Source organism: Nycticebus coucang, chromosome 5, assembly GCF_027406575.1.
Source record: "Nycticebus coucang isolate mNycCou1 chromosome 5, mNycCou1.pri, whole genome shotgun sequence".
Classification (NCBI taxonomy): Eukaryota; Metazoa; Chordata; class Mammalia; order Primates; family Lorisidae; genus Nycticebus; species Nycticebus coucang.
Genome location: NC_069784.1, coordinates 22793918 through 22818271, shown reverse-complemented (window position 1 = coordinate 22818271; position 24354 = coordinate 22793918). Strand labels below are relative to the sequence as shown.

General features: G+C 43.2%; 1 protein-coding gene across 1 annotated transcript in view; it reads left to right on the top strand.

The window, feature by feature from the left end:
* The window catches only part of TGFBR3 (transforming growth factor beta receptor 3), a 211905-nt gene that overhangs the window by 121377 nt on the left and 66174 nt on the right, over positions 1 to 24354 (top strand). Inside the window, exon 4 of the mRNA XM_053591992.1 lies at positions 2972 to 3109. Coding sequence (XP_053447967.1) covers positions 2972 to 3109 — 138 coding nt within the window. The remainder of the gene's footprint in view (positions 1 to 2971; positions 3110 to 24354) is intronic.

The following is a 24354-nucleotide window of genomic DNA, read 5'->3' as shown; positions in this document are numbered from 1 at the left end:
ATCAAGATATTACCTGTATTTTTATGCATAAACTTGATAGAGCAGTGGTTCTCGACCTGTGGGTCACGACCCACAGGAACTGTATGAAAGGGCCGCAGCCTTAGGAAGGTTGAGAACCACTGTGATAGAGGATTGAGCATCAACTCTTTAGGCTACTGTTTGGATTTCCAAGCTGGAAATCGTTGCACGTTACTAAGATCATTTCTCCGTGAGATGTTTCTTTGCTGTAGTCCGCCTCAGCTCTGATTTTTAGATTATGATTGCTGGACAGTCTAATCATGAAAAACTTCAGTGGGATGTTCTTGGGCTTGTAAATATCATCTACACTGGGCTATAATTGATCATACAGAGGATTTTTTCTTTTCTTTATTTTTTTCTCAGCCTGTGAGAAATTAGGCCATTTAGCTAGGATTTCCTTGAGATATTGTGCGTATATTCTCCTCACATTTCTGGGAGATTTTATACACCTTCATTCTTTGTTGGTTGGTTCGGTCATTCATTATCTTCCCTTCAGCAAGATTTGCTCCAATGGAGAAGTATACAAGAGGAGGGTTGCTGAGGGGTTAGGTGAGCGGGTGCTCACAGGACTCTATGTCCCTGCCAAATGATCTTTTTGAAAAAGTATTTGGTACTTTTCTTTTAATTTCCCAATCGTAGCGTGAATTCCTTTTTGCCAAATAGCTTTTGGGGCTTTGCCTGGATCCCATGTGCCAGAGTGGAGAGATTCATGTTGGCCAGACACTGTCCCATATTGAGGAGGGAGCCGTTTCCAGGAAAGCTTAGAGCTGGGGCTCCTAGAAATCATTCCTTGATTGTGTGAGCCAGCCCTTGACACGTTTGACCATCTGGAAGATTTTGGATCTGAGCACCCGTATCTGTCTCATATATCTTTTTCTTATTTCGTAAACTTTAAAAACATTTCTTATTCATTTGAGTTATATACTTATTAGTATTTTGTAATACATGTTTTAACCAAAACTCATCCATGAGCTCTAAAAAGAATTGTGTGTGATAGGATTGCAAAGAAATCATCAGAAAAAGTTCTCAAGTCAACACTGGGAGTTATGAAAAGATACATTATAATAACAATTTCTGATTAGGCCAAGCTCAGACACCTTTAACAGTTCTGCCATTTTCTTCCCTAAAATACTTCTCTGATCTGGTCACATGGCATCTTCACTCCTCACACTCACCCCCATCCCAAATATATCCTAATTCTTAGCACTATGTCTCCGCACAATGTTCTCTGAACTAGAAGCCTTTACTCTCTTTACCCAGAGTTCCTAACACAGTGCTGTGAAAGTCTACTAGGTACTTAATAAAACACACGATGACTGGGAAAGTCAAAGCTACTACTAACATCTATCTAACCTGAATAAGATCCAGCTTTTTTTTTTTTTTTTTAACTTTTCAGGTTAACATATAAATTTGTGACTTGCTATGATAAATCAGTCAATATTTATTCATGTGCACAATGTTAAGCATAGTAACACATTTTGCCTACAGTCTATTTTAAAAATTAGCATATGCACACTCAACAGGTGATAACAAGATGGTATTATATACTACAGTAGGGATTATTCCTAGAATAAAGTACTTCCGTGGCGTTGAAAAGCAGAGAACGAAGGCATTCTTTTAGCACTTACTGAATGCCTACCATGTGCCGAAGCATGGATTTGGAAAGGTAACTGACGTTTAGCATCTTGTTTATCCATGACCTGAGAGTATACTGAAATAAGTGACATTGGTCACAGGCAGTCTCTCTGCGAGAAAAAAAAAAAAAAAAGGCAGAAATATGTGAGACCAAAGTGAACCTGTAGACACTAGGAAAAATAAAGCCCTCCAGTATTTAGTGCCAAATCCCTGATGAATGTGTGGGCTCCAATCACACAGCGAGACCATTTAATCCTTACATGGATTAGGGCTGAGATGGTTATTCTCAGTATATCACTCGGTCTATATCTTTCTAGTCTAAGGCCTTTTTTGTCTTTTTTTCTCCCTTATTACTTTATGGTGACCTTTGGCAAATTCACCCTGTTTAAATGTGGATTCTTGGGGCTTACCTCGCCCTCTGTACAGAGAGCCAGTGGGAGGCAGGTTGATTTTGAAAGTGTCTAGGCAGTATTTCCTTGTATATCCTTTTGCTCTCCTGTGTTCGTGTTGACCAGTCTTGGCTCGTGCACTCCCAGAAGGTGCTCCTGAGTCTACTTTTTTCTGTCTCTGCTCATAGGTACCTTCTGGTGATGTTGATGACCACAGTGTAACCTGGAGTAGTCCTTGATCCACTGTCAAAAGTGGCCACAGTTTTCTGACCTGGCTCACGGTTTTCTTCCCTGTTTTCCTCCTCCCCGGGGCTATAGACAATCAGTTTTTATTCTGTGTGTTCTCCGTGCTTCATTGGAAAAGCCCTTCCTGCTAATAGCTGGGATGATGAAAGCGTGGGCAGCTGGCCTGGCAGCTCCTCTCTCTTAGCTTTTGGCACTTTTCTTTGGCAGAACTCAACTCAACTTTATAGAGGTTAGGGCTTACCTGGAGGAGAAGGAAGTTATTTCTCTGGAGATCCAGAGGGATGACCCACCCCCTAGGGGAGTCTGTTCTTCAATTTTAAGGTTAGTTGTTTGACTTATAGGGAAAAAGAGTCCTAAGGCAAGGTACTTTTATTCCACACTTGGCAAATTTGGGGGTGGAAAAATGTGTTCTGTTTATTTGTGTTCTTTTACTGGGAGCTAAATCATGTTTTGGTTTTGGTTGAGATTAGTGTAGTTTGAACCATATGAAATAGCCATTTTGTAGAACAGGGTCAAATATTGGCAGACTCGTCCAGTTCAGCCTAATATATCTTCTTCATAGAATCTGAACTAGCTTATTGCTTATTTCTATAAGTTGTGAAAAAGTATTCTAGGTGCTTCTCTGAGCGATTTTCATGGAAAGCCAGTGCTAAGATTTCTCTCCCCTTTATGTCGCATCCTAGGTCACTCTGCACCTGAACCCCATTTCCTCCGTACACATACACCACAAGCCTGTTGTGTTCCTTCTCAACTCCCCGCAGCCACTGGTCTGGCGTCTGAAGACAGAGAGACTTGCCACTGGAGTCTCCAGGCTTTTCTTGGTAAGCATTTCTAACTCTTTCAAAATGGTCTTTAGCAAAAGATAGAATGGCCCTGAAACTTTGCAAGGAAAGGCTTGCTTTCATTGAAACAAGACCCGAATCCAAAGAGCGTTACATTTGGAGTGTGCACGTGGTGATATTTGGCTGGCATTGATAAGCATCCACAGAACACGAACACCACCCACACGTCTTCCTCTGCAGATGGAGAGTCGGGTCTCACTTGCAGATGAGAGCAGGGCCTGTGGTCATGGTCCTGTGGCCTGAGCTTTCGTTTCAGCTCTGAGGCTGTGGCAGCAGGAGCACTATAAATATTGTCAATAGCAACCGGGTGTGTGGTCTCTGACCACAAAAAAATACGCACGAGCCCATTCCGTGTGTGTATAACACAGGCCTCGTTTCTGATATGAGGTTCTGTGTGTTGAGAAAAGTGACACAGTGAACTCCAAAATGAAATCATTTGTATTTTATTTTTAAAAAAGTTGGAGCCCAGCCCTTGTGGAAAGATCCAAATCTTACCTACTATTTGTAAATCATGTCCTTTTGAGTTTGCCAGAACATTCAAGTTTGCTAGTTGTGGAGAAATAGATGGGTTGTTTGGATGGAATATTTTTGGTATGATATCATGTCTGATGATGAACAACACTGCAGCTTGGTAGCGATAACTCACATTGTCTATTGCAAGGGCTGCACACTCACAGTGTCCTCCTGACTGCAGGGCCTGAGGCTTTTAAACCTCTCTTGCCATTGCATCCTTAGTTTAGCCTCTTCCTCTTGCCTGATGAATAAACTTTGCCTGCTTAGTGACTCTTAATCCAGATCTGTAATTTCTTGTCACCTGAATTTGAAGAGTAGTTTTAAAAACTCAGATGTACCTATTGGATAAAGTAAGAGTCTATAGTCATCACAGTTAATAAGTAGATAAATAAATGAGTGAAAAAGGGAAAAGGAGAAATTACCTTTTTGTAGTAGAATGTCAATTGATACATAAGGAATGACAGAGTTAGAAAATAATTTTGAAACCATCCTAGCAAAAGTCGATAAGGCAAGAATTGTCAATAGGTGCTCAGTCTAGCAGAGGTGAAAGGAATTTGAAGACCAGTATATTTAGATATTATCAAAATACCTTTTCCACAACTTATTAATGAGCAGAGAAAAATAGTTACTATACGTGGTGAAGATACCCAGCAATACCCCAGAGATCAAATTCATGGTACCAACATGGGGCAGGTGTAGGTTTCATGCCTATAAGTGAGAAACAGCATTGTTTATGTAGTATTCTAGCCAGAAATGCATGTCACCTGAATCATAAGGAAACACTGGATAAAACCAAATTGAGTGACATTCTACAGAATAACCAGCCTGTTCCCTTCAAAAATGTCGGTGCATGGAAGACAAAGAAGAGCTGGGGAGTCATTCCTGATTAAAGGAGACCAAAAAGACACATGTGATCCTCACTTGGCTCTGTTTAGTAGGGGATGGGGCAGTTGCCACAGAGGACATTATGGGGACAGAGGATGAAATTAGAACTGAGCCTTAGGTTAAAGGTTATACCAATGTTATATTTCTTGACTTTGATAATTATACTGTAGTTATCTAAATGAATGTCCTTCATCTTAGGAAATACAGTCAGTATACTTAAATGTAAAGGGTTAAGGTATCAAATAATTCAGGAAAAACTATAATGTATAGAAAGAATAATAAGCAAATGTGGTAAGATGTTAAAACTGATTTGTAGGGCGGCACCTGTGGCTCAAAGGAGTAGGGGGCTGGCCCCATATACCAGAGGTGGCGGGTTCAAACCCGGCCCGGCCCAAAACTGCAAAAAAAAAAAAAAAAACAAAAAACCTAATCCGTAGGCTCGGGGCCTATAGCACAGTGATTACGGTGCCCACCACATGCACCAAGAGTGGAGGGTTCAAACCTGGCCCGGGCCAGCTAAACTACAAGGACAACTGCAACAACAACAAAAAATAGCCAGGTGTTGTGGGGGAGCGCCTGTAGTCCCAGCTACTTGGGAGGCTGAGGCAAGAGAATCGCTTAAGCCCAAGAGTTGGAGGTTGCTGTGAGCTGTGGTGCCACAGCACTCTACCCAGGGTGACATAGTGAGACTGTCTCAAAAGAAAAAAACCTAACTGATCTGTATAGCTAAAGGGTACACTAGAGTCATTTCAACTGCCAAATTTGCTGCACATTTGAAACAATTTCAAAATAAAACATTTTAAATCTCAAAAGGTACATTTTTACAAGGTGGGGTTACTAATAAATTATAGCCTTTTCTGAGAATTGAAACTCTTTATTACCGCTACATTTAAAAGGCCAAGCATCAATAATTATTTAGTTGTTATTAGTACATTTATTTAGCCTTAGTACATTCTAGGCATTGCATTAAATGCTGCAATAATATTTTATCTCATTTAATTCTCACAATAACTCTATGACAATGATGATAGTGGTGTATTTATCTCTTCTTATGGATGAGGAACTAAGACTTAGAGAGGGTGAGTAGCGAACCCCAGGGCTGGTTAGTGGCAGAGCTGAGACTTAGCCCCAGACAGGGCTTCCTCTACCGCTGTTACGCTAACCTGGCTCCCTTCATTCTGATGCTCATTGTCAGTCTCCTCTAATGAAGGTTATTTGTTATAGTGAGACCGATGGCTCTGATTGTAAGGTCAGATGCACATTTAGTCCTCAGGCTGCAGAGCTGTACTGTTTAATACTGTAACAACAGCTATGCAGGGTTATTTAAATTAACTGGAATTTAAATTCATTTTCTCAGTCACACTTAGCTACATTTCAGGGGCTCTGTAGCATTACCACATTAGGCCAGTAATGGAAAGGTTATGAGCAAAGGCTTTTGCCTACCCTGATTTGCGTCCACGTAGTAATGTTGGGCAAATACGATTTCCCTAAGCCTGATTTTTCTCCGTTATACTAAGAGAATAATAATAGCCCTCACACCATAGGGTTCTTATCTTGATGAACTTGGATTACAGCCAGATGAAATGGCTCATGCCTATGCTCCCAGCTACTCAGGAGGCTGACGTGGAGGATCACTTGAGCCCAGTAGTTCAATATTAGCCTGGGCAACATATTGAAAACCTGTCTCTTAAAAATAAATAAATAAATAGCCAGCCAGCCAGGCATGGTCATGTGGGCCTGTAGTCCTGTTACTCCAGAGGCTGAGGTGGGAGGATTGCTTGAACCCAGGAATTTGATGCTGTCGTGAGCTAGGATCACACCACTGCATCCCAACCTAAGTGACAGATCAAGGCCCTTATCTCAAAAACAAACCAAAATAAATGAGATTATACATGAAATGTTTTGTTCAGTGCCTGGCACTGATAAAATCCTGGACATTATGTTAACATTGCTGCTGTTATTTCTTATTGGTTAGAGTAAAGAGAACTTGGGAAGGGTTTCAAATTTACATTTGTAATTATAAAATAGCTTGGGCCCAGATCAGAAGGAATTTCTATTTCTCTGGTCCAGATGAAAAGTGTGGGCCACATGTGTCATGGTTGTACTTAGCACCTTCCGAATCCCTCCTTCATTTCGCCAGTCCGTGGGCTTTAAGGGAAGGTACCTTATTCCTAGTTACTGTCCATTTGTGTTAATTTTGTTGAAGGTCTGTAAGAACTGCTTTTTGGCTGTAAGTTTAAGACATACCAACAATGACGAAGAGGAGACAGTTTTAGTGAACAATTTAACATCAACCCTGTTTGGATTAAAGCCATGTAAGGAGATTGCAGATCAAGTGATGAGCAGGCAGGCAGCACTGGGAGAAGTTGAGGACTTAAACTCCAGGACACCTGAACTCTGCTCTGCTGTCCAGCTGGCTTCCTTTAGGGAAAACAGTTTCCCCTTCTGCACATTTCTCCCTGGCCTGGACTAGATGGCGGAACATCTGGTGTTCATGCAGGTTCGCACTTCAGTAGACAATGAGTGATGCAAGTTCTTTCACAGCTGGGCAGCTCTTCCTCTCTGTGGCCCGAAATGGCTTCAAGCATCTGCTTGTCCCCTCAACAGCCTTTGTGACAGAGGGGCCAGGGATGGACAGAAAAACAGTGGCGTGTTCTGTCTGGCCACTGATTGTCATCAGGAGTGAAAATTTGTGTGTGTGTGTGGGGGGGGCAGGGTACAATAACTAAATTATTTTATATGAAATATTTCTTCAAACACTTCAAAAGGCACATGTAACCTCTGGAAGCCGAGGCTCAGCTTGTCTTCTCCAAGGTTACCCAGAGAGCCAAGATGAGCTGGGGAGAAAGGATGGGTCTCCCAACCCTCAGTCCAAGACGGACATGTCCTTGCTTCTTCCCTGATTCGCTTCTGAAGGATTCGCATTACTGTCTCAAAGCTGTCTTTACTTTCTTGGTAGAGTTAAAATACTTGAGGAGTTTTTTTTTTTTCTTTTAAGTAGAATGATGAAAAAAATGCACTTAATGGCACATACTCATTTGTCAGAGTGACCTTTTAATTTAAATCGACACATCTGCTTTGTTGTAATTGTCCATATTAAAAAAGAAAAACTTGTGGGCGGCGCCTGTGGCTCAGTGAGTAGGGCGCCGGCCCCATATGCCGAGGGTGGCGGGTTCAAGCCCGGCCCCGGCCAAACTGCAACGGAAAAATAGCCGGGCGTTGTGGCGGGTGCCTATAGTCCCAGCTGCTTGGGAGGCTGAGGCAAGAGAATCGCGTAAGCCCAAGAGTTAGAGGTTGCTGTGAGCCATGTGACACCACGGCACTCTACCCGAGGGCGGTACAGTGAGACTCTTGTCTCTACAAAAAAAACATGATATGTTAATATTATCTCCTGCAAGCATCTTTCTTTTTCTGTCAAATTATTTTAGTCCTTCTCATGATTTGATGGCATAGGCCAGAGGGAGCTTGCCAGGCAGGGGCAAGTGTGATTTTGTTTTCTGTGCAGATTCTTTTGTCTGGTTGTTCTTACCTAGGAAGCAGGAGTGGGATGAAGTGATGGTTTCAGGCTGGGTTTCGGGCAGTGTGTCTTTGCATGTGAGTCACAGGCACGCGTGTGATAAAGTCGCCGCAGCCTTATTGTTCTCTTTTGCAGATGGTGTGGCTCGCACGATGTTGACTAGGTTAGAGTTGCCCCTCGATGCAATGAGAAGTAAAAATAATCCTTGCATCTCCTTGTGTCACGTTGAAACTACAAGTAGAAGTCTCTTAGAAGGGTCATATAAGCCTATTTTATTTACATAGTCGTTTTTACACTGCAGAAAAAGTAGAGTAACTTAACTAGGCAATAGATGTCTAACTTTCAACCTGAGTTTGCTAAAAAAAGATGAGTAAGAGCCACAGTATTAAATTTTCTTTAAATTTGAATAGACATTCCCTAAAGAAAAGACACAAGTGGCCAAAAAGCACATGAAAAGATGCTTAATGTTGTTAGCCATTAGGGAATTGTCAATGAAAAGCACCGTGAGATGCCACTTCACACCCACTAGGATGGCTGTGATGTGAAAGATAGACGACATGTTGACAGGGGTGCAGGGAAACCGGACACTCAGGCATTGCTGGTGAGAATGTAAAACGGTTCTTGGGGAACCACTGGGCAAAAAAGGTCTCTAACAATATGTCCACAGATGCTCAAAACAGCATTATTTCTAACAACCAAAACATGGGAACAACCCAAATGTCCATCACCTAATGAATGGATCAAAATGTTATATCCATACCATGGAATATTATTTGGCCATAAAAGTGATAAAGTTCTGATAAATAGCACATGGATGTGCCTTGAAAACATTAGGTTAAGTGAAAGAAGCCAGGCACTAAGGGTACATATTATATGATTCCATTTATCCAAAATGACCAGAACAGGGAAATCTATAAAAAGTAGATTAGTAATTTTCCAGGTCTGGTGAGAGGAGAATGGAGGATGACTACTAATGGTATAGGGTTTATTTTGGGGGTGGAGGAAGAACAATCTTCTGGAATTACACAGTGTTATCTCACACATTGTGAATGTATGAAAGATACTGAATTGTATAGTTTAAAAGGGTGAATATTATGGTGTATAGATTTCATAAAGCTGTTAGGAAAACACCTTGCTTGCAGCACTCTGTAAAAGTGATGGTATGGCCAGGTGCAGTGGATCACACAGGTAATCTTAGCACTTTGGAAGGTTGAGGCAGGTGGATTGCGTGAGCTCAGGAGTTCAAGACCAGCCTGAGCAAGATCAAGACTCCTATGTCTACTAAAACTAGAAAAGTAGCTGGGTGTGGTGGTGCACACCTATAGTTCCAGGTACTCATGAGGCTGAGGCAGGAGGATCACTCAAGCCCAAGAGTTTGAGGTTGCTATGAGCTGAGTCACCATAGCACTCTACCCAGAGCAACAGAGTGAGACTGTGTCTCAAAAAAAAAAAAAAAAGCAATGCTATAAAAATCTATGAACTAAATTTAAGATGTATCTTTTTACTTTATTCCATAGATATATCTGAATTAAAAAAATTTTTTTTCTTTATTTGCATTCCAAATCTGAGCCTCTTTCCTGTGAGGTGTATAGACTTGGAGCTCTGGAACAAGCAGGAGTCTTCAAGATGAAACCCTAAAGCCTGGCTTCTAATAACATAAAATGCTTACTGTAGGGACCATGGCCAACCTTTTCACGTCAGGCTTAGTTTAGGGAGGAGAGGGTATCTGAGATCAGCAAAATCTCAAGGAATGAACAGCCTCCTTTAGTCTCATTCACTCTTGGGATTGCTGTGCTGTGATTTATTTTTTCCTAGCCATTTATCATTAAAATCAGTGAAGAGAAGTGTGTATGTTTGAGGGAGGGATGGGCAGTGGGAGAGGACGTTGGTCTCTGAGGTACAGTTGCCAGAAATGACATATAAAAATACAGATGTCCAGTTAAAGCTGAATTTCAGATAAAAATATGCCCATGCAATATCTGGGACATACTTAGGCTAAAAATTGTTCACTGTTTATCTGAAATTCAAATTTTATGGAGTGCTGTGGTAACTTAGGGTTTTGTTTCTAGTTAACACCCTGATATCAGGAGGCCTTGGCTCGACCACTAACTAGATATGCGGCGTTAGATAAAAATCACTTAACTCCACAGGCCTCAGTTCCCTCATCTCTAAAATCATAGGGTTGTCCCACCTATAAGTTCCTTCCAGCTTTTCAGCTGTCATTCTTTGATAATACAACTGTTAGGTATTATATCCCAGTTTAATTGGAAACAGAAAATGGCCATCTGAGCATTGCCTCTTCAGCAAATCCAAGTAAATATCAAGGCAGGGCAGTTGCAATAAATGACAGAAACCCAACTCTGTGGTGTTGGCTTTGGATTAAAAACAAATCAAAACTTAATCCTAATGAAAAATGTAAATGAATACCAGAAACATGTTTAATATTTAAAACCAGTTTTGCATTTCTAAGAAAAGAGAAGGGGTGGGTAAAGAAACTGGGTCCATTTTGGCAAGCTGGCAGATTTTGGCTTGCCAAAATCTGGTTTATTCCTTTTACTTAAACTGGAAGGCCAAAAAAAAATAAATAAATAAATAAAAAATAAAAAGGTCAAAATAGTTGGGCCTCTGCCACAGGCAGTTCTCTGGTCTGCACTGAAGTTTGGATGACTGACAAGGCTCAGTGAAAAACAAGTGCTATTTGTTTTCCTGTGCCTAGTATTTAACTGGAAATCAGAAGGCTAACTTTCCAATCAGTTGTTAAATAGCCCCAGATGTGTGCTGGGTGCTGCTCTAGGAAGGGGCGCGCGCAGCCCGCACCAGCGCGCATGTGCAGTCAGGAAGCCAAGTAATGTGCAACTAAGGGCTGCAGTGGCCAAAAATGCCCTAAGAATAACTCAGACATTCAAGTTTGCTTGTGGAGGAGGGAACTTAAAAAAAAAAAAAAATTCTGTATTCTATTGTGTTGCATTTAAAAATCTGGAAATAATTTTTTTTTCTTTTCTAATTTCCTCCTTTCCCTTCTTTGGCAGTCCCTCCCCCACCCCCACCCCCATGTTTGGAGAAAACCATGACATTAGCATACCTGGTATGATGGTTTGTGTGTCTCCTTGTTTGTTCATCCAGCTCAGTTTTTAGTGCGTGTGGGCTGCTGGGAGAAGGGGAGTGAATTGCCTGCCCTCAGGGGGCTTCCCATTCTGCGGATGGAGCTGGTTAAAAAAAATGGGAATTGCAGTTTACTATGATAAGTGCTATGGTTGGATTCTAAAAATTAGAGAGAATGAGAATTCTCTCTTCCAAGTGCAATTAAGGCAGCTTCCTCTAGGAGGTTGACTCTAAGGAGCAGCATGTGGCAGCTGGGTCAAGGTTGCAGACACAACCACAGCTTTCAGCTCAACCACAGATGTCACCCCTATATTCTAGGGGTCTGGATGCACCATTTTGGATTTCCCAGAGAGATCTTTCCCCTAACAAATTCTCTCTTGAAGGCAGAGCAAATAACCGAACGTTTTAAGATTGGTGGGTCTTCTTTTTTTAAATGTCTCTTGTGGTGTGACTCACTGTGTCCTAAGGGACATTCCAAGTGGTTGTGTACCAGGCATTTTTATTCCAGAGGCAGCTCATCTGTTGGTTTTGTGGCTTGTCCTTAAGAGCCTTAATTATAAGGGTCCTGGTCCTCTGGTGAGCTAGGGTCAATCAATTACCTTATTTCCTAGGAACGAGTTTCTGGCCCCTTTGTGGTGAGAGAGCTCTTCCTAAACATCTCTGTAACAATTAGGACATTGGAAAGAGGCCAAATTCAGCTGGTCTAGAGAGGGCTTTGAAAAGACTCCCTAGGATTTGTTCTAACTCGGTGGGTTAGGCTGGTGAGTGTTGTGAGTGAGTGAGTGGCCCGCGGCCCTTGTGAGGATCGCCTGGGTGTATTTTTCCTGAGCGAGACATCCTGTCCTCCTGGAGTTCATGCAAGGGTAGACTTTTCCTGGCTCTAGGTGGACTTGGGTCATGTCTGTGTGCAGGCATGGGCCCCAGCCCTGTGAAGGCTTTGCTTTCATTCAACAAATTGAGGTTAAATAAACTCAGTTTCACTGAGGAGGAAAGGTCGGTGTTTCTTCATGTAGAGTCCCCTGGTGCCCTTTCAGCCTCTATTGTCTGGGCTTATCTGGTAATCTGATGATCCGCTCTTCCCAAGTGTTGGGAAATTGTATCAAATGTTACCCCTCTGGTGCCCTTGGCAGACTGGTGGCCTCCAGAGATCTGTTTGGTAGAAAAAGTGAGTGTTTTGTTAAGGGAGGATGCAGAATCTTTTCTGTTTATGTAATGGGGGGAGGGGGGGGAATGTCCACTGGGAGACTCTGAGAGGCTGACTTGAACTCAGGGCAGTCCCTGAGTCCTCTCATAAGTGATGGTCCATGGTCAGGGCTCCCTACAGGTGGTCCACACTTCCCATCTCAGAAAGCAGCCACATAGATTCGGTACAGATGATTAGGTTTACTTGAGGCAGCCTGGTTCTTGCATCTCATGTCCCCATAATCTAACTTACTGGCTCAGAAGCTGCTTCTGATTTCTACAGGAAAAGGAATCCCTTAGCCTTTCTTATTTCTGTGTCCCAGGTAGAATTTGCATTCCAAAATCTGCTTTTGGCCTTGGTTCCTAATGTCCTATCCTTCAAAGGCCTGTGGTCTTTCTCGCAAATGTGGGCTCTTAAGGGAGTCCCCATTGGTCTGTCTCTGTTGCGTTTGCATAGCGTTTGCGTAGCAAATGGCAAAGTGTGAACTTGGATCCAGGGTGTACCTGAAAGTCAGGGGCTTGTCCATCTGTCCCTCTGGTAAAAGCCCACAGAGGTCACCACCCATTTGATTTCCAGCCCTTTCATCTTTATCAAGGTGAGCCTATTATTAAAATTCTGTAGTTTCTGGGTGACACAGGCATTGGGGTGGGTTTAGAGATGCTATTCAGAGCCCAAACTGTCCCAACCCCAAACAGAATTTGTTTTGTTTTGCTTGTATTTGAGACAGAATTGCCCTAAGTAGAGTGGTGTCATAGCTCACAGCAATCTCACACTCTTGGGCTCAAGTGATCCCCTTGCATCAGCCTCCTGAGCAGTTAGGACAAGAAGTGTTCACTACCACCATGCCCAGCGTGTTTTTAGTAGAGATGTGGTCTTGCTTTTGCTCAGGCTGGTCTCAAACCCCTGAGCTCAAGTGATCCACCTGTTCTGGCCTCCTAGAGTGCTAGGATTATAGGCATGAGCCACTGCACCTGGCCAAAACAGGATTTTTGTATCCTTTTCTAGCAGTTTGGACAAGAAGGCTATGAGCCTGCCACATGAGGAGCAAATCTTGGCCTGTCAACCATCAGATCTGTCAGACAGGCGTCATGGCCGATCGTGAGGATGCATGCATGTATGTGTGCATATTCAACAAACTTGTGTAGCGTGTGCCGTGTGCGAGGCCCTCATCTGAACGCTTATACACATGACCTTATTTAATCTTCATAATTAGCCTGTGAGGTAGGCACTAGTATTCTCTTCATTTTAAGATGAGGAAACTGGGGCAAAGGGGTTAAATTAACATATACATGGTCATCCAGTTAGTAAATGTTGGCTGTAATCCATGTAAAGGGCTTAGGATAGTGTCTAGCACATGGTAAATGCTCAGTAAATATTAGCAATAATAATACTTTCCAGAACGGGAAATGGGGACCTATTGCAGTCATGCAGCTGACTCAAGGGCATGAAACTCTGGTTTCCAGTCTGGAGCCACTAATGACTGTCCCATGGACTGGACTTTTGAATTGAATCTTTGTAGCCAAATCAGGGCAGCAGGGCAGGTGAGCAAAGTTCTGGATTCAGCAGTGTGTTGTGAACGTGTATATGTTGTTTCAGTACTGGGATCTGGGTCCTGCCAATATTTCACTTGGATAAGGATCTAAAACTGTTTCTTGGTTCCTTGCCCAAGAATGTTTTCCCTTGGGGCTCCTGGTGGGACCATCTCTGGATCAGCTCTGCCTTGCTTAATATCTGCATCTGTCCTTAGCCCTCTGGGGATCCTTTTTTCATCCATGATAAATGTGTTCAATTCAACCTTCTCAGCTTTGGCATAGAAGACCTCCTGGGCCATCTTAAGAGATTTTTAAATCTCTGGAAAATGGGAGTGTGTGCAAAACTGGGGTTTGTTAAGAGGGCTTTGACTTTGCTTGAAAGCTAATTTTAGGAAGCTCAGATGGGGCTCGAACCAGTAGATTTGAACTGGAGACCCCACCCTTCATTCCTGCCTCTCAAGGCAATGTCCTTTAAGAGCTTTTTTCCCCCCAACAGTTCTTAGGTCTGTGGTTGCTAGGCCAGAATATACAGCTCGTGTCTTCTGAGGCTTGTATGTATATCAACCACAGGAGCTCTGTCAGTTGGGGGTTATCCAGAGAGACAGCACCAATGGGGGATGTATATGAAGGAAATTATTACAAGGAATTTGTAATTGGCTTATGCCATGTGGTACAGGCAAAGTGTATTAGAAATCCATAGGGAGGCCTTCAGGAAGGGCAGCTGTGGGGAAGGTGGGCTGGTGCCCTTGGACATGAACAGAAGCTGCTGTCCCCAGGTGGAATTTCTTCTTGCTCTTAAGGTCTTTCAGCTGACTGAATAAGGCCTCATCTCCCTTCCTGAGAGCCCCCTGATTATGAGCTTTAATTACATCTACAAAATACTTTCATGGAAGCATGTAAGTCAGTGATTTTCAACTGGTGTGGCAGGGCACGCTGGTGTGCCCTGAGAGGATCTTAGGTGTGCTGCGAAAATTTTTGAAGATCATTCATTAATTTATTTTCAAAAGAAGTTTAAAGCACAGTACGTATATTCATCTTCATACTCTTTTTCTTTGATCAACGTAATTTAAGTGTGCCATGGAAGTTTAACTATAGGTTCAAGTGTGCTATGAGATTAAAAAAGTTGAAAAACACTGATGTAGATGAATGTTTGATCAAATAACTAAGGTTGAGAGCCTACCTAAGGTGACATATAAAACTGGTCGGCATGGAAATATTTACATCTTAAATGTATACAGCTGGATTCTTGCCCTGCCATATCCCCTGCAGTCTCTGTGCAGCCATTTTAAGATCCTTGGTCAATTTGTTGTTTACTGCACTTGCCTTCTAGCCAAGTGATTGTTTTGTTTCCATACTGGTCTTTCCTATTTCTGTTGCCTTTCTGTTGACTTTCCCCTTCATAGCTCCTCAGGCTGTTGAGGAAGAGGGGACAGAGAAGCAGACAGCTCGACAGGGAGAATCTCTGCAGGAGGCTGAGAAGGGCAGTCTGCTTTGCCTCACTGCCGGGCCTGTTCACTCTCTTGAAAGCCCGGGCCTGCTCTTTCTATTGGCCTGCTCAGTCTTGGTAGAAGGCTCAGCTGACCTGTGAGCTGGTTGGCTCCCTCATGAAAGGGAGACGACCTTTCCAGGCACATTCTGTGTCCACCTTCCTGTAGTAGAATGAGAGTAGTTTTGGGCACCCAACAAATGGTTTGAATCTGCACTCATACCTTGCTAAGACTACATAATCTTGTGCTTTACCTAATTGCTCAGAGACCCAATTTTTTCAGTTGTCAGATACAAGGATTCAGAATCTATGTGTCAAACGTGCACTTAGTAAGTATGCAGCTTTTGGGATTAATATCTCCCCGTGTTCTATTAATAAGGGCCTATGGAGGCTCCTGTCCACCCTATACTACTGATTTCCCGGTTTGGTAGCCGAATCCACAGTGGAGAAATGGAAGAGCTCTAGAGTGAGAAATAAAGTCTTTGGTTCTTTTGTCAACCATGCTGTCTACCAGCTTTGTGCCTCGGTTTCCTTGTCTGTAAAATGGAACTGAGGTTATCAGCTTTAATGAAGAACTCTATAAAGAGAATTCTAGGAACCTATTTGGAGCCAGGGTCTGTATATTTCCCTTTGTGCCCTTGAACCTCAGTTGGCAGATTAGATGTAACTTAAAAAAAAAGAGTTCTCCCGGGCGGCGCCTGTGGCTCAGCGGGTAGGGCGCCGGTCCCATATGCCGGAGGTGGCGGGTTCAAACCCAGCCCCGGCCAAAAAAAAAAAAAAAGAGTTCTCCCTAGTAAGGGATTCCCCAGGAGCCCATATAGAGGGCAAGAAGAGATCACAGAATATGGCAAGTAATAGCAATATTCCACCATTTTATTTTTTCCTTAAAAACACCCTTTAAAAAAATGCATTTTAGACAAAAATGCACTTTCAATTTTGGGGCAAGCTATTCTTACCATCTTGCTAACGTTAGAAAATGAGGAAGGGTAAAGTTGGGAGCCCAGGGAGATTATTTTATAAAGCTGAGGAGGATCCCTGTGTGGTCTGGGACTCTACTTTGGAAAATTGCATTGTAAAGCAGCTTACACTTCATTAATTTGGGAACTTGAAGGACTGAGTTCATTCTTCAGATGGAGTGAGATCTTTTGGTTCTCTTTGTGTGTATATATACTTACATATACTGTTGTTCTTGTAATGTTTCCACGGGAGATGAGAGTATTGCTTTTATATTACCTCATGTTCAAGTTTGTGCTTGTCTGTATTTGGAGGGCAGCATCCCAAAGCTTTCTTCTTGGATATGTGTAAACATGTAGAACATCGAGAACACAGACCTGTTTCAATTCTTTAGTTTTTTGTATTTCAGCAAAAATAAAAATTAAAAACAGGATGATCATCATGAAAGTTTTGAGAAAAATTAATTGTTGAATATGTTTTATGGGAAGAAAGTGATCTGGTTTGGGGTAAAATATAAAGCCACTCAAGAATTTTTACATGGTTGCATGGATTTGTGTTTTTTGAATGTGGGATTGGCAGGTACCATAATCTTATGGCTCATGAATATGTAGCTTTGCAAATTGTGGATGTAGGTTTGTGGGCATGGAAGTTATTATTTCTTTGAAACAAACCTTTTTTTAAAAACAACATTGAGTCATGATATATGTTAATAGAAAACACGTCTCAAAGCACATTTCACATCACGTGGCTTCAGAGGGAATAGGCAAGTACAGTCCTCCCAGGAATTGGTAGAGAGAACGTGTGATTTTCGTCTTTCAGAATGCAGGGTTCAGTCCTCCCTTGGAAGGTAAATATTTCAGTAATGTTCCACTAAATTTGTTCTTGCTGGACTTTGTGTGCACAAAATACATGCAAGCATAATACCCATCAACCTTCTGGGTGGGGCTGTTGTGAGTTCTAGGGCCAATCTGTAGATCCTACTTTAACCTAACCCTAGATTCTAGAGTAGTGTTTTTCAGTCCTTTTTACTTCATAGCACACTTGAACCCTCAGTTAAATTTCCATGGCACACTTAAATTATGTTGATCAAAAAAAGAATATACTTACTGTGCAATGAACTTGTTTTGAAGATAATTTAGTTAATGATCTTTAATAATTTTCTTGGCACATCTAAGATCCTCTCACAGTGCGCCAGTGTGCCTCCTTCGCACACCGGATGAAAATAAATCACTGCCCTAGAGGAATAGAAATACCTCTTCTCCTGCACTATGTCTTTCTCCATCCCCTGGAATTGAACTAGCAGGTGTTTCTGCTCAGGTTTTCTTTGCTTTATTTGTTTTCCCTGTTTTGCTCTTTCTATTTTCCTAAGCAAACAACTACAAATAGAGATTTGTTTGTGCAGAAGTCAGGAATTAAGGGAAAAAGAAAACTAAAAAAGTTGGGTGTAGGGCAGGACAGAAGAGGGGGAGGCGCTGATCCTGACTGTGTAAGTGTTGAACTTCCACCAGTGCCAAAGTCATGGACATGTGGGCAGTTGGGTGTGTGAGTTAGAGTAGCCTCCAGGGCCTGTAACCTGACCTGCAGGCACTCACACAACCAATAACTCAAGTTCCCAAAGGACCACAGCTGATCTATATGTATGTGCGTGCGCGCGTGTGTGTGTGTGTGTGTGTGTGTGTGTGTGTGTACATGCTCATGTGTGCATGCACGCAAGATTCCTGGGACATGTTATCCTCTGAGATCTCAACAGGCTTTTCTTTATCTTTGAGGAGCTATGGCTCCTCTTATTTCACAAGGCCCATTTCTTTCTTTTTTGATGTGCAAGAAGATGACTCCATCCATGACTTGGCTTTACGCTCTCCCTCTTGGCTTTTTCTCAGTGCAGGGGAGGAAATTCTTGCTTATTCTTTAAGGAACGCCATTTAACATTATGAAGATTATTTGGAGTTCAGATAATATTGTATCTACAGCCTAGAGCAGTGTTCCTCAAGTATGCACCAGAATCACAGGTGGTGGAAGGAGGATTAAAATGTAGTTTTCTGCACCTGACATCCCACCCCCCCCCACTGCCCTGGAATCTGCATTTTAACATACTTTCTGTCTAGGGCGGTGCCTGTGGCTCAGTGGGTAGAGCACCAGCCCCATATACCGAGGGTGGTGGGTTCGAACCTGGCCCCAGCCAAACTGCAACAAAAAAATAGCTGGGCATTGTGGTGGGTGCCTGTAGTCCCAGCTACTTGGGACTGAGACAAGAGAATCGCCTAAGCCCAGGAGTCGGAGGTTGCTGTGTGATGCCACAGCACTCTACTGAGGGTGATAGAATGAGACTCTGTCTCTACCAAAAAAAAAAAACATTAATAAATTTAGAGGGTATAAATGGTTTTTTGATACATGGATGAATTGTATAATGATGAAGTCAGGGCTTTCAGTATGCCTATCGACCAAATAGTCTACATTGTATCCAAAGAGTCAATTTTGATCCCTCACTCCTCTCCTACCCTCCACACATCTGAGTCTCCAGAGTTCACTATATCATTCTGTTTGACTATGTATACCCTTCGTTTAGCTCCCACTTATAAATGAGTACACGGGGTATTGGTTTTTTTCCTTCCTGAAATACTTTGTCTTGGACGATGGCTTCCAGTTCTTTCCAAGTTGCTGCAAAAGCCCCTATTTTACTCTATTTTTTTTTTTTTTTTTTTACCACTAAGTAGTGTTCCATGGTATATATATGTCTACCACATTTTCTGCATCCACATATCAGTTGATGGGCACTGAGATGATTCCACATCTTTGTGATTGTGGATTGTGCTGCAGTAAACATGTGAGTGCAGGTGTCTTTTTGATGTAATGACTTCTTTTGCTTTGAGTAAGTCCCCAGTAGTGGGATTGGTGGGTCAATAGTAGGTCTCCTTTTAGGTCATTTTTTTTTTTTTTTTTTTTTTTTTTTTGAGACAGAGTCTCAAGCTGTTGCCCTGGGTACAGTGCAACATCACAGCTCACAGAGACCTCAAACTCTTGGGCTAAAGCAATTCTCTTGCCTCAGCCTCCCAAGTAGTTGGGAATACAGTGCCCGCCACAATGCCCAACTATTTTTTGATTGGAGTTGTCATTGTTTGATAGGCCCGGTTTGGATTTGAACCTGCCAGCTCTGGTATATGTGGCTGGCGCCCTAGCTGCTGAGCTATAGGCACCAAGCCTCCTTTTAGGTCTTTGGGGAAATCTCATACTGTATTCCACAGAGTTTGCAACACCATTTTCAACATGTACGCATCAACACCTATTGTTTTTTGACTTTTTAATAATGGCTATTCTTACAGGCGTAGGGTAGTATCTCATTGTGGGGGTTTTTTTGTTTGTTTTTGTTGTTTTGTTTTGAGACAATCTCTGTTGCCCAATCTACAGTGCCTAAAGCATCAGCCTAGCTCACAGCAACCTCAAACTCCTATGTTCAAGTGATTCTTCTGCCTCGGGCTCCCAAGTAGCTGAGACTACAGACACATGCCACAATGTGTGGCTAATTTCTATATTTTTAGTAGAGATAGGATCTTGTTCTTGTTTAGCCCGGTCTCAAACTCCTGAGCTCAAGGGATTCTTCCACCTTGGCCTCCCAGAGTGCCAAGCGTTGTGGTTTTAATTTTCATTTCCCTTCTGCTTAGTGATGTTGAGCATTTTTTCATACATTTGTTGGCCATTTATGTATCTTTTTTGAACTATGTCTATTCCTGTCTTTTGCCCATTTTTTGATGGGGTTGTTTGTTTGCTTCCTCGCTGATTTGTTTACATTCCCTATAGATTTTGTTGGTCCTCTGTTGGGTGTGTAGCTTATGAATATTTTCTGTAGGTTGTTTACTCTGTTTGCTATTTCTTTTGTTATGCAAAAATTTTTTATCTTAATTAAATCCCATTTACAAAATAATATCACTTAACTATGTAATCAATACAAAATTAATGAGCTATTTTACTTTTTTCTTACGGTAATTCTTTGGACCCTGGTATACACGTTACATTTACAACACAGATCATTTTAACTAGCAACATTTGAGGTGCTTACTGGTGACTCATGGCCAGTGGCTGTCATATTCAGCCGCATGGCTGTAGAGCAAGGATGGCCATCCCTACGCCTTGGGCACACATGTGATGGTGGCAGTCACTTCCATTCTCCACTCCTCCTGGATATGACCTCAGAATCCTTCTTTGCACAGAACTTTAGGCAGGCGCTCCCAATGAACTGGATGTCAAGATCCATTCTGGTCATTTAACAATACTTAATGATGTCTTTTGGTCCCCAGCCCCAGTCTGGTTGCTTTGGCTATCCCCAAGGGCAAAGCAGACTGAGACCGCAGCCTTTGAAGGAACTTATGTTCTAGTGGAAGGACATGGGCAGCGAGCATAGTATTAAGGAGCATATTATGTGCCATTTTAGAAGGTGGCAAGTGCAATAGAAACGTGAAGTAGGTAGGGGAAAATCAGAACTGCTAGAGTGGCGGGGTTGTAATTTTAAATAGGCCCCAGTTAGAAGGCAAGATTCGAGTAGACTTGAAGAAGGTACAGTGAACTTCAGATGAGACTTAACTGCCACCCGTGATCTAGTGTGGCCTGAATATTCCTCAGGACCTTTCACCTGCGAACACTCTTTCTGAGGTGCGAGGATAGGGATCGGACTAGAGGAGGACTTACAGGATAGCACGATCCACACCAAAGCTCATCTGTCCCCCACCTCCCCCCCAAGACTAAACCAACTTGGGGGAGGCTCAGAGAGAGCCTGTGACGGAACCTGCCAAGCCTCTGAGTCAGCCGATGCGCTGAGATAAGTGCTAAGACGGAGAAGGCCAGTTCCAGGAAAGTGACGTCTGTCCCCCTTAGCTGGGACGCGTAGGTTTCACTCAGGCTTCAGAGATCAACTACAAGGCTTCCCTGGACCTGCCTAGGACTTTAAGAGTTAAAGCTTAAGCACAGGTGTGGAAACAAAAGGGCTGGTTGCCTCTTTTGCTTTTTTCATGCACTTTTGGACAAGGTTGTTGAATCTGATCCAGAAAAAATAATAAACTTGGCTCTGATTGCCTAGCTGTAAGTTCTTGTAATAAAACTCCCAGCATTGGCAGATAGAGTAATGCTCTGCTCTGCTTTAAAAAAGTCTAGTAGCGTAACCAGAACTTAAAATACAAATGTTGTGCAAAGTTCAAGTAGAGAGAAGTGATGACCCAGTGTGTGTGTCTGTCTCAGCATCCCAGGATCTGTTAGACCCTAAAGTACTTAATGTTGTCCCTTCAACAGACCCTTGCTAGGATAGGAGTCAGAATCCCTGGAGCTCAGGGCTCTCTTCCTTCCCACAGGAAGACATTTGTCATGTCAGAGAATGTCAGAGGATTAGGTTTTAATTAGCAAGCAGGAGGAAAGTTCAGTGGACTGGAGGAGGGGGGCTGCAATTACTAAATATGCATTAATAATTGGTTTTTAGGTGGAATTATTAGGTGAAAAATCAAGTCATTAGCTTTAAAGCCTGGCCAAAAGCTCATTTCCTGGGCAGTGAGGGAAGCAAGGCATTTAGGTGACGGGAATGGAGAAATTACGGCACATCCTTTCCTGTAAGGAACAACTTTGAGCTCTCATTCAACCTGCAGTTATTGAGTCCTCTCTTTTTGCGTGTGAGATTCGGAAGGAACACTGAGGCACTAAGGTCCCTGGCCCTCAGGCTGTTGTTCTCTGTCAAGTGCCGGCCCAGATGCACTGGTAAAGAATAGCTGTTCAAGTGGGAGGGGTCGGGACTAGAGGTAGGTATGAGACACCCATGGTCCACTCATTGTGAGGAGAGAAGGGAGCCTGGGAGGCTTCACAGAGAAGGTGATCCTAGTGGGAGGATGGGGGCATTTAGCTCACTACCTGAGCTAGGCGGGATGGAGGTCATGCAGGGCTGTGCCCCAGCCCTGAAGTGTGCTGCACCTGTTTGTGGTTCTCGGTGCATGGGGGAGGGGTATGCAGTGGGGGGAGATGTGCAGTGGGGGAGGGGTGTGCGGGGGTGGGTGTGGGGGGCAGTGTGCCGTGGGGGCAGCCAAGGCCCTCCCTGGTCCTGTGCTGTTCTACATTGTTGCCTATTTACTTTTTAGAAAGATTGCCCGGGTGACAATATATGGAGGAGGGATGGAACAAACAAGAGGGTAGGAGGTTGCTGTGACAGTTTGGTTGAGACTTAAGGACCAGAAATAATGGAGTAGTATTGTGGCAAGAGCCCGTGAATAAGGTGAAGGATGGGGGATGAAATAAGTAGCCAAGTATGAAATCCTTGTGTGTGCACCCATGTTTCCTCTCTCTCTCCTCCCGTCCCCCTCTCCCTCCGTCTCCCTCCTCCTCTCCCTCCCTCTCTCTTTCCTATCCCCCCTCTCCCCCCTCTGTCTTCTTCTCTCTCCCCTCCCTCCCTCTCTCCCCCTATATATATATTTTAATATGTTCATGTATAATGTATATATATATTTAACAATTTCACATTCACTCTTTGTGACATACTAAAAACCGTATGTTTGGTTTCTGCCTCTTCTGGCACACAGCTCCCAAAGTCCTAGTAAGGTAACCTCTGAAGTGACAAGTGCCTTTTTGTATGGTACTGAGACAACCCTGGTGGCTGGGGGCTCCTGGGTAGCCTCGGGTGGGGGGCTAGTTGCCAGGCAACCTTATAACTTGAGGGTTGGAGCTTTCAGCCCATTCCCCTTAAGGAGAGGTTTACAGCCAGTCATCACACTGTGAAACGAAGCCTCTCGCAGGATCCCTGATCTACAGGGCAGGGTTTGGAGAGTGCCTGGGAGGGTGTCCTCCCTGCAGAGGGCGTGGGAGCGCCATGCCGCTCCTCCCACAGTGTGCCCTGTGCATCTCTTTTATCTGGCTGCTGTTCCCTCGTTGTATCCTTTACGATAAATGGGTAAATGGGCCAGGTGCAGTGGTTCACACCTGTGATCGCAGCATTCGGGGAAGTAAAGGCAGGAGGATCACTTGAGCCCAGAAGTTTGAGACCAGCCTGGGCAACATAGCAATATCCCTGTCTCTCTAAAAAAAAAAAAAATGAAAACTTAGCTGAGTGTGTTGGCACGCACCTGTAGTCCCAGCTACTTGGGAGGCTGAGGCAGAAGAATCGCTTGAGCCCAGGAGATGGAGGCTGCAGCGAGCTGTGATGGTGCATGCCACTCTGCTCCAGCTTGAGTAACAGTGAGACCCTCTCTCTAAAAACAAATAGAACAACATAAGTAAAATGTTTTCCTGCGTTCCATGAGCCATTATTGGAACTTCAGGTTTTTTGATTTATAGCCAGACGTCAGGAACACTTGGATTTTCAGCTGGCGTCTCAAGTGGGGACAGGCTTGTGGGACTGAGCCCTTAATCTCTGGGATCCGACTCTGTGTCCAGGTACATAGTGTCAAAAATGGATTGAATACATGACACTAGTTGGTATCCAGTGACTTGGAGAATCGGTTGATGTAGGAAAAACAGCACACATCTGTTCTCAGAAGTGAACTCTTAAGAGTGGTCTGAGTATAGAGAAAAATCAGTCATCTTTTCCTATACATTCATGTAGTTGTTTTCATTGCAATAATTGCGATCTTTCTCATATTAGAAAATTATTTTCTATTTCTTATGTGATTCTCTTTGTATCCCATGTTCTTGCATAAATTTTAACACAAGCCAGACTCTCATGAGGATACTCCATCATGGGGATTAAAGCAGGGCCTGGAACGCTGACTGGTGAGGAGAGGAATGACGGAGATCATGTCTTCCTTGTAGCAGGGCTCTTGGCTGGTTCTAGCATGATGCCCTTACAAGGATGAGGAAGTTTGCTGGGGTCGCTTTGTAGTTGGTTGAACAACCTGCCACCCCAGCAAAGACTATTAATGTGCTCAGCCTAGCGTGGAGTGTATCGGTGACTCACGGACCTCAGCCTTGTGTGGTTCAATTTGTCAGGCATTTAGATGAAAACATAGAAGGTATGGTATAAAATTTAATTGGTTAGTTCTCTGTACCCAGAGACCCTGAATCTTGTCCCAGCACCACGTTTTGGAGACAATA